Raw genomic sequence first — 10,530 nt, forward strand, 5'->3', positions numbered from 1 at the left:
TGAAAGACAGTAGGGACTTTACCTGACATGTTTAGATTAGGAAAATTTACCATCTCTGTTCTAACCTTACAACCTTATCTCCTGAAAAGCAAAACCCCCTGCACACTTTGAGGAATCAATTGAGGTGAGAAAAAAGACCCTGGGGAGTAAAAAATGCTCTCAAGTATTTATCTAAAAGCAAAGTTTATTTATTCAAAACACTTCTCTATTTTGCTCTTTTTTTAAAGTTTTTAGAAATGCTAGTAGTACTACAGTAAATATTTTCAGTTGAAAAGACAAAAACAAATATTCTAAAATTTCCAAACAGAACAAAATTTCTATATTTTAAATCCTGGAAAAATAGAATTACTGCTATAATTTTTCATTAAAGACTTTTTCTGCAAGATCTAGAATTTGGTGGGATATGTCTTGAATTTCAAGGAGTGGCAGCTCCAACAAGTTATTATAGAAATAGTCATATCCCTTCTGTATTTGGCAAATGATAAGTACTGCCTGAATGTAACTCCACCTGTTTTGAGGAGAAAACTCAGTGGATAATTGAGATTGGTCAAAAAACCAGCATTAAAGGAAAGTGATTAAGTTTTACTTTTCATTCTGACTATTGGTCTCACCAGTCACCAACTTCAACTACAAATGGTTCCTTTACAGCTATTTTGCCGCTGTTCACAATCACACAGTCCTGAAGGGGTCGATCATGTTCATCTGTCTGCTGGAGTTCTATCGAGTGCACCACAGACTGTCAAACAAAGAACAAACAGAGAGGTTCAGTTTAGCCAAAGAAACTCCAGTGGCTGAAGTCTGGTGCCACGGGAACAAAAAAGTGCACCTAACATCACTGCTTATTAACCGGTTTGTGAACAAAGATCTCAACTTCCCACATCCTTTTCTTTCCACATTAGCAGTTGTGTCACTGTGTAAATCAAACACAGCTGACAGAAGCACAGGGAAGGCTGTCTGCCCTCCTAGAAAATCCTTCAGCCAACAAAAACATTTTGAAGGGGCAACTGAAAATGTATATTCAGCTGATTAAGCTGGCACATACAGGATTCTATCCATGGCCTGTGAGCAGAAAGTGAATCCAGAGACCACAAAAGGCAAGCATTATTATTTTTCTAATTGTACAGCATAACTGTGCTTCCAGAAATCTGGTTACTGCTTTTACCTTTAGCATATAACACACACATACAGATTTTTAGTGTGGTACCAGTATTTTTAAAGGACAAAATTAATTTAGGTATATTGACAACTTGTTTTTTGATATTTGTCCATTAATCTGACTAAACTAAAACTTAAGTCTAAATACCTTCTCAAAATTTACAGCTACTACTGTAGATCATGAACATGGAATTCAGTACGAATGTGGGAGTGACAGGAAAGTATTTGATGAAGTTTTCAAACTCCTCAAAGTCCATCCAGCAGCTCATGTTTTCCCCAATAATTTCAAAACACGGATTAAAAGGGAATAATTTGTAAGGAGAACCACACTAATAAAAGTATAATCACTTGAAAACATATTTTTTTAGCTTAAAATTCTGTTTGGCCAGTATGTGTTTGCCTGCTTTACATTCACATGCATCTTAAAAACATTTAACAGCAAAAGTGTTACCCATAACTAGCATGTGCTACAAAATTTGATTTTAACCTGTAGAAAAAGAATTATTTCATGAGTAACAATGTTACTGAAAGGAGGAGCTGAACTTCTTCATTTGTAATTTGCAAAGGTGTCAGTGTTGATTTCAGTGCTTAGCAGTCTGAAATAATGGCTGTGAAAGCCAAAAGCATGGTACAGATTTCCATTTCTGCTATTTCAGTTCTGAGTCCTCCAGCTGGAGCTCTTCACAATAATTTTCTACCATGAATGTATGAGATGTACTCAACTGTCTCTGAACCATGGTAACAGAGGTATAATGGGGCAAAATTTGTCCAGATCAACCACTACGTTAAACTTACCATTCCATCAAGGACTTTGCCAAATACTACATGTTTTCCATCTAACCAGGAAGGCTTTGTCACACTGATGAAGAATTGGGATCCATTGGTGTCTGGGCCAGAATTAGCCATGCTAACCCATCCAATTCCATAGTGTTTGAGCTTGAAGTTCTCATCAGGAAACCTTTCTCCATAGATGCTTCTTCCTATGACAAAAAAATAAGAAAGCAAACTTAAAAAAAATAAATCAAACGAAAGCTGCTTTTTGTTCATAAATCGGGAAAATGAAGTATGAATTCAGGACGTGAAGATTCACTGGCTGAGTAAACACAGCAACATCACTGTTCAACCATCAGCAACTCCATAACTAAAATAATTTTTTGTGTAAAGGTAAGCTAAACCACCACACACAAAGAAAGAACAGTCAGAGCTGATAATGCTTTATCCCTTGAATTTAAGCAAACAGAACATCTTCAAAGGTCTGGTTTACAGACACCATTGAACAATAGTATACTTCATCCTGCTGCGCAAATTAAAGTACATGCTTATGGCCACTAACAATAAGACTGCCATGACAATTTCAGTATTTAAAACTTTTCCCCTATGGTAAGAAATTGCTTTAGGCATGTTTACAAGCATATGAAGACCAAATGGAAATTGGACTAAAATACTTGGTGTGTATGTGTACAACCACGACATAAAGATTCTGATGTTTCTAAAATAGTTCAGAGAGAAAACACATCAGTCATGGTTAAACCACCATCACTCTCTGAAAAGAGAAGGTTGTCTGTCCCACTCTTTACTTGTGCAGTGCCTAGCACAAGGGACACTGTTCCCAACACCACCAGATGCTATCCCAATAAACAACATCAGCAAGCAAATAAATGCTGCCTACCTTTAATGCTAAAACTATGTATTTGGTATTATGGCCTTCCCTATTGTTGACTGCTAGGAAAAGGAATGTGTGTTTTCCATTCTATCCCAGCAGTTCATGCAGACAGTTCAAATCGTAGCATGTCAAGAATGTGCATGTAGAGGAAGAGAAGAAATCTGCAGCCAGTGTGAGTGCAGTGCAAGACATGCTGCGCTGGCAGTGCCCCCCTGAGTGTACTGAACTATTCTTCTGGAAGCTCAGAAGGGAGAAGTGATACACACAGCCAGGACTCACAGCACCAGCAAGTTTATGGTTTCAGTTTTAGTAAGAGAAAAATACGGATGACCCTCATCTTCTAATTTTTTCCTCTCTCCTTGTTAAGAAACTCCTTCTCACAGCACATTTCAGAGGTTCTTCAGAACAGACTGAGCTGAGGGCAGAGAGGACAGCCTCCTCCTTCCCTACCTGCCTTCCCTCTACGCGCTTTCACTGTTTCATCACGGATTAGACTTCTGCTGGATGACTTGAACTGGTTCACCTATACATGCAATCAGTGAGTGCCTCAGGGAAGGAGCGCTGTCACAAAGCCAGAGCAGGGGAAGGGTGGAGACATCCATCTTTTGAAGTTGTAGGAGCAGCTCAGCTGGTCATGTGGCTCCAGCCCAGCACGAAAAGCCATGCTTCTTGAATGGGGACAAGTCACAGACAGAAAAGAGCTATCTGCAAAAATTGAGGACAAAGGAAGAGCTACACATACTTATAAATCAGATAATCCAAACAGCTGCAGCTTAGGCTACAAGACACTTGTAAAAGTACTAGATGCTCTAAACCAAATGTGGGCTGGTTTGGGGTTTTTTCATTTATCTGAGCAGAAACCATGAAGGAATATGCTGGTTTGCCCATACCTTCAGCAGACATTTGAACAAAGAAAAGGGAACCTGGAAGATACTAAGTATGTTACCTCCTGATCCATCTCCAGCTGTAAAGTCTCCTCCTTGAATCATGAAGTCTTTGATCACACGATGAAATTTACTTCCTTTGTATCCATATCCTCTCTAAGAAAATGAAATCATTCTTTAAATGAATGTAACATCCAGTTCTATATACAATCACATGGAAATACACAAGTTGTGAACAGCTAGATTTCACAGAATATACCACCAAGGGATATACTACTGTCAAGAGACACATTAAACTGAGGTGCAGCTAAAAACATCTAAACTGCACTGACACAAAGAAGGTATTTATTCAGGTGATCAAAGCCATTGTCTTTATTTGACTTTATTGTCTGTATCTGACCACAGTAACTCCACATGCTAATCTGCAAGGCCGGTACAGATTGAGGTGCTCATATCCAGCATCTCGTAATTACATCTTGTGAACCAAGGACCTGAGAAGACACACACTAGTGCACATCCTTGGGGACAGCACTTGTGCACACGCTCCAGTGAATGAAGACTGACAGTCCACAACTGAAACAGCAATAAACACACACTGCTTTCCCAAGCCAAACTTGAGTACACAGTGGAAGAAAACCACAAACGTACTTCTCCAGTTGCCAACGCAATGAAGTTCTCCACGGTCTTTGGGACAACTTTTCCAAATAATCCAATTACAATTCTGCCAACATCTTTGTCTCCGATCTTCACATCAAAGAACACCTGAATATTTTTGTGAAGGGAACAAAAGTGACATAGATGTGAGCACAGCAAACAGCCAAGCTTTTCAAAGAGTAAGGTCGTAAGAAATTACTTCTGGCTGGTCTCTATTAATAGTATCCTCCAATTCCTAAGGGTGCTGTTTCAGAGAAATCCCTTCAGAGCCACCAAAATCAGGTTATGCAGAAAACTGTTTGAGAACCGGTGATTATATGTTTTGATTCTTACTGCTTTTAATGGCTCAATGTATCTCAATGGCTCTGTGTATTAATACTGCTGTATTTCAAGTTTGAAGATAGTGCTCAAGAATATTTTTCCCAAACAGGTAAGTCTTTAAAGCCGAATGGAAAAATGAAATATGAAAGAAGGAAGAACAACAATTCTATTCCCATATGGGGGAAAATAACAAGGAACTATAGTGCTGACACTCCCTACAAATGACCATTCACTGTTTTAGGCATCAGTACATATACACAAAAGTCTAAATTCCACTGAATTGAAAAAACAGTGGAAAGAAAATCCTTTGGCTCAAGCCAGCAGTTGCCTTCCTAAACATGAATTCAAATCCAGCAGAGAAATAACCAGGCCAGATTATTCAGCTGATTGCCTAAATCTTCAATGTATATGTCACTGAAAAGCAACTTCAAAAAGACAAATGAGTTACAAGACATTTTAATATAGTTCAGAATCTATGAATGCATATTTGAACGTGCAAAAATGTTCCAATAATTACTGAAAACAGGAACAGCTGTCAGGAAATGAGGCATTTTGAAGTTCTGAAAAAGTTACATAAAGGCTATTACAACTTCTAGGAAACAGCAATGTGTATTCCTATGATGTGGTATTTGCTGTTCCCTGTGGCACTCAACCAAGTATTACTTGTCTGTAATGCTAAGAAATTAGTCCAATAATGATAATAAATGACCATAGACTCTCCAATGTGAATGCCTCTTTCACGCTCTCCTTCTAAACATTTCTACCATTTCTTGATCTTCTATGTGGTTTTGACTGTTGAACTTTTGGCTAACACTATAAAAGCACTATAAAGGAAATAAAATTCCTTTTGATACACCTCATTCATTTCCTTGACACTTGGCACTGAATAACCTGCTTCTTAGATGTGTGGCTCCCAAAGTATTAACAGCACACTTTCACTAGCTTTTTAACGGTTTTATAAACAAACCTCTCTGAATTGTGCTGCCAGGGTTATCTATGTATGGGGTACTGCCTTCCTACGTTTTCTAAAACCACTGCCTGTCTATTTTGCCTGGAAATGTTGTTCTAGTAGGACTGCCTGAAATACATGGGCATATACAAGTAACAAGACCAAGGCTACCAAACAATCCCCCCACAGTGCACAAACATCATACACTTTGTTGACAGCACAAGGAGACAAGCTTGTCATACACTGCAAGCCTAGCACAGCCACAAGGCTTCATACGTGGCGCTGCTGCTTACCTAAGCAACAAACCCAGTACTTTTAAAAATGTGTCTCTGCATATTTTTGGCCACAAAATCAAGTACAGAAATATCTGGTAGCCCTAGACACTATTTCTGCACAGAAAAACCGTGTTCTCATGAGTGTATTTCCACAAGTTCCCTGGAAATTCAGTAAGCATGTAGACACTTGTGAGCTGGTTGATACAGCATTTTTGAATCTCAAAAAACATCTGGCCAAATTCTTCACCAAAAATTCTGAAAGAAAATAAATATTATAAATTTTTTGTCTTATTGATTTTTTTATAAATATTTAATTGCATTTAAAATCTGCAGTTAAGTATTTCAAGACTGAAATGAAAAAAGAACACACCAGTAAGAGGGGCTGGTTCTCATAAAAAGATTCATGTATAATTTACACAAGATGCTGTACATCTAACTGAAAAAACAGACAAGAGCATTCAATTATTCAGGGAAACTAAAGTGACTTTGAAAGGAAGATCTCATGATTCTTAGAGACCAACTAATGTAATCACCTCATAAATGCAAAAATACTGTATATGGTGTAGAGCCACAACAAGGGGGCCAAAATACACCTGAAATCATCTTGAGTAGTTTAGTAAAAGGTTTGGCTTTGGGCTTGTGAAGGTCAGGGAAGGAAAACAAATACTAGAAATAATTAAAATGGATACAGTAAAGAGATAGGCATAGCTACATCTGTAGTAGATGTACACAGGGTGTGTACTGTGAGTTCACACCCTGAGTGCTGCACGTAATTCTGGCCTCTCTATTGCAGAATGATAAAACCAACCTAAAAAAATGTAGAAAAATGGGCAGAACACATGCTCAACAGGTATGGAATATCTTTTACATGAAGAAAGGTTACAGAAAACTACTGAAAACTGAAAGAGAGAAAACTGGTGTGATATGATGAGCTTTGTGAAGTTACCACTGCCTAGGACACAAAAAATTGGCAATGCAATTCTTTATGCGCCACAACAATTAGAGAGGGGCATAACATTACAGCCCAGGCAGGAGGAATGAAGGAAAGTACTTTATGTATAATTAAACAGGAATATATTTCCAGAAGATTATTTGAAGGTCAAATTTACCCTTCCCCCCACCAAAAAAATAAAATCTGTGGTCTAGAGGTCCATGGCAATGAAACTGTAAGCAGTTGCAGACAACAGTGGCAATGAAGTACAGAGACAAAGGCACAGTCCATGGCTTAGGATGCTGAGGCCATGCTGGAGCAAGCAGTTCTGCCTCTGCCCTTCCCTGTCACCCTTGCATGAGTATAGGTGTCTTTCCCAGCATGGGCGGGCGCATTCTCTCCTGACTGCGAGTGGAAAAACACTTGTGGGTAGAAACACGGAATTCCAAAGTTGGACTAAACTCCTGCACCAAGCAAACATTTTTTGGAAAGAGATGCTGTCATACTGCAGTAGTTAGGTGCATCCCTATCCCACCAGCCAGCCCCACAGCCCACAAGTCCATCTCCTGGGCAGTGCCACTGCAATGTCCACGTGTGCAACAGGCGCACAGCCCATCCATCCTGCTTGGCCCAGGAGCCCTGCAGCACTGAGCCCCACGGATCCCAGATCCACGCAGGCACCGTGCACACTTCCTGCGGGACCAACAAAGGGACAGCTCTCAATATCAAGAGCTTCACACAATGACAGAATGGGGTAAAGTGGAAAGGACACAGCGAGTCATCTGGCATAACCTTCCCACTCAACCAGGGGCATCAATTCTCTCCACGGCAGAGAATTGTGTCCAGGTGGTTCTTAGATATCTCCTGTGAGGGAAACTTCACAGCCTCTCTGGGCAATCTGTTCCAGTGCTCGGTCACCTGCACAGTAAAGTTTTTCTTCATATTCAGGTGGAATTTCCTGGTACCATCTGGGCACCACCGAGCAAACCCTGGTCCATGCTCTTGGTATCCACCCCTCAACACACTCATAGACATTGATAAGGCCCTTTCTCAGTCATTCTCTTCCCAGGCTGAACAAGCCCAGCTCCCCCAGTCTTCCCGGCAAGAGAGATGCTCCGCTCCCCCGAACAACTCAGTAGCGCCCCGTTGGATCCTCTCCAGAGTTTCAGCAGAGAGAGCAGGGAGGAATGAATAAAACCCATGGCACAGACGAGCCCCAGAGCAGTCACGTCCTGCTCGGGGCAACTTGGCAGCACCAGCAGCCACAAACTGCCCTGGCAGCAGCAGAAGCTGTAGCAGCGCTGGAGGGGCGAGGAATTTAAAAGTTTCCACTTTTGCAACCCAGAGGGAGACTTTGCTGGCCCGAACTCTGCGGTGTGCCAGCGCCTACAGAAAGGCGGCATGCCCAAAAGGGTTAAAAACCAAGTAACCAACCAAACAACCAAGAAAACCTCATAAAACGGTGAAGTTCCGGCGTTAGGCCAAGCCCGCCCCAAGCCCTGAATGCCCGAGGTGGTGCGCGGGCCGGCTGTACAGCGGGGCAGGGCAGAGGCCGGCCGGCTCCCCCCGGCACGCCGCCACGGCCGCGGGATATCCCGGCCGCGGGCCCCGCCCGACCCGTCCCGAGGCTTCCCGGCGGCGAAGACGCCGCCCCGGCCGCGGGCGAGAGTCACCTTGGCTGTCACGCTGGGTCCCCTCCTCTTGAAGGCCTCGGCCACGGGGGCCAGGAAGCACAGACAGGCCACGGCGCCGAGCAGCGCCCCGCGGGCCATGGCGCCGGCCGAGCGCTGCGGCGCCTGCGCCGGGGAAGGGCGGCTCCTCCCGCGCCGGGGCGTGGGGCTCCGGGGAGCGGCCCCCCGCCCCAGGGAGCGGCCATCCGTCCCGGGGGAAAGGCCACCAATCCCAGGGAGAGGTCATACATCCCGGAGAAAGGCCACTAGTCCCGGGGGAAAGGCCACCCATCCAGAGGAGAGGCCACCCATCCCGGGGAGCGGTCATCCGTCCTGAGGAGCCATCATCCATCCCGGGGAGTAGCCACCCATGCCAGGGACTGATCACCCATCCCAGGAAGCGGTCACGTATGCCAGGGATCGGTCACCCATCCTGGAGAAGCCGTCGCCCATCCCGGCCGGAGCGGTGACCCGGCGGGGGCTGAGCTCCGCTCCCGGCGCTGCCCGGGGCTCTCAGGACGGGCCCGACGCCCTGGCTGGGTCTGGGGCGGGTGCTGGATTCGGCGAGGGGCTCAGTGCTGCCGGTTCTGAGGGGAAGCCGTGTGCCCTCCCCGGGCCAGCCTCGCCCAACGGGAGCTGCGGTACCTGAGAGGTACCGACCGCCCGGCCTTCGGCTTCGCCGGGCTGTGTGCCCAGCAAGGTCCCACATGGGGGTGAAGGAGCCGGAGCAGTAAAGGCTTGGGAGATAGAGCCAGCAGTGTGCCCTTGTGGGGAAGGGCAATGGTATCCTGGGCTGCATTCGAAAGAGTGTTGGAGGGAGGTGATGCTGCTCCTCAGCCCTGCTGAAGATGCATCTGGAGTGCTCTGTCCATTTCTGGGTTCCTCAGCATAAGAGAAGTGTGGAGCTCCCGGAGCGGGTCCAGCGCAAGGCAAGAAAGGAACTGGAGCGTGTCTCTTGTGAGGAAAGGCTGAGAGAGCTGGGCCTGTTCAGCCTGGAGAAAGGATGACTGAGATGGGACAACATCAATGTCTATGAGTATCTGAAGGGAAGCTGTCAAGAGGATGGACCAGGTGGTGGTGTCCAGAAACAGGATAAGAGGCAGCTGGTAGAAACTGATGCACAGAATGGTCCACCTGATTACAAGCAAGAACTTCTTTACTGTGCAGGTGACTGCACATTGGAACAGATTACCCAGAGAGATTGCAGAGTCTCCTTTACTGGAAATACTGAAGAACCATCTGGGTACAATCCTGTGCTGTGTGCTCTAGGACAACCCCCATGACAGCCCTGTGGTCCCTTCCAACTTGACCAGTCCTCTGATTCTGTGATTTTGGGAGTGGGTTGCTGGTCTTTCATGTTTGCTGTATTTAATGTGCTGAGTAGAAACAGAAGCCTGTGAGGCACTTGTAATACTTTTGGGTTCATTTGTGTTAGCAGTGGTGGTGCACTGCTTGGCACCCGTGTCAGCTCACACCTCTAGCTTTGGACAATAAACATCAGCACTGAAGGAATTCATCAAACATAAACATTTCTCCCAAGCCATTACGTGCTAAAAGATCATTTGCATTTTTGACCATTTCAAATGGTGTTGCTGCTGCAGTTCCTAGAAAATTTCTAAATTGTAGCACACACTGAAATGTTGTGGCTTCTCAGCTGCCAGTGTATGAAAGTTAAAATGGATGCCAATACACTGCAAGCAGGAAGCTGTCAGTGGCTTATGTAAACACGCTCAGGCTTAAACCCAGCAGTGCTGTGGTTCTGGGTGTATGGCACAGCACTTACGCAGACAATTGCAAAGCCAGCCCAGAGCTCAGGTGCAGTGCCCAAGGGAGTGTGTGCTCTGCACCACCACACGTGCACTGCATGTCTGCCAAACCCCTCAGCTTGAGACTGTGCCTCCTTTCAGGTTGTTGTAAAGAGTGATCAGGTGTCCCTTGGTTATCATTTTCACCAGGCTGAATATTCCCAGTTCCCTCAGCTGCTTCTCATCAGACCTGAGTAACAGACTGTTCCCCACCTTTGTTGAC

The 10,530-nt window shown here is 44.4% G+C and overlaps 1 protein-coding gene across 1 annotated transcript; it reads right to left on the reverse strand.

The window, feature by feature from the left end:
* Positions 1 to 166: 166 nt before the first annotated feature.
* On the reverse strand, positions 167 to 8,631 carry PPIC (peptidylprolyl isomerase C). The gene is made up of 5 exons (XM_084225125.1): positions 8,506 to 8,631; positions 4,351 to 4,464; positions 3,765 to 3,858; positions 1,951 to 2,135; positions 167 to 736 (listed from the first exon to the last, which is right to left on the reverse strand). Exons 1-5 carry the CDS (start codon positions 8,602 to 8,604, stop codon positions 608 to 610), a joined length of 621 nt encoding a protein of 206 aa, XP_084081251.1. The 5' UTR covers positions 8,605 to 8,631; the 3' UTR covers positions 167 to 607.
* Positions 8,632 to 10,530: the final 1,899 nt, after the last annotated feature.

The sequence above is a fragment of the Fringilla coelebs genome (genome assembly GCF_963513975.1).
Source record: "Fringilla coelebs genome assembly, chromosome: Z".
In the NCBI taxonomy this organism is placed as follows: Eukaryota; Metazoa; Chordata; class Aves; order Passeriformes; family Fringillidae; genus Fringilla; species Fringilla coelebs.

Bases quoted from the DNA above. Each gene is read 5' to 3' on its own strand.
- PPIC (XM_084225125.1), bottom strand. From the start codon at position 8,604: ATGGCCCGCGGGGCGCTGCTCGGCGCCGTGGCCTGTCTGTGCTTCCTG. The intron at 4,465-8,505 runs GTGACTCTCGCC...AAAAATATTCAG, and splicing joins GACCCAGCGTGACAGCCAAG to GTGTTCTTTGATGTGAAGAT. The intron at 737-1,950 runs GTAAGTTTAACG...TTTGTTTGACAG, and splicing joins GCAAAGTCCTTGATGGAATG to TCTGTGGTGCACTCGATAGA.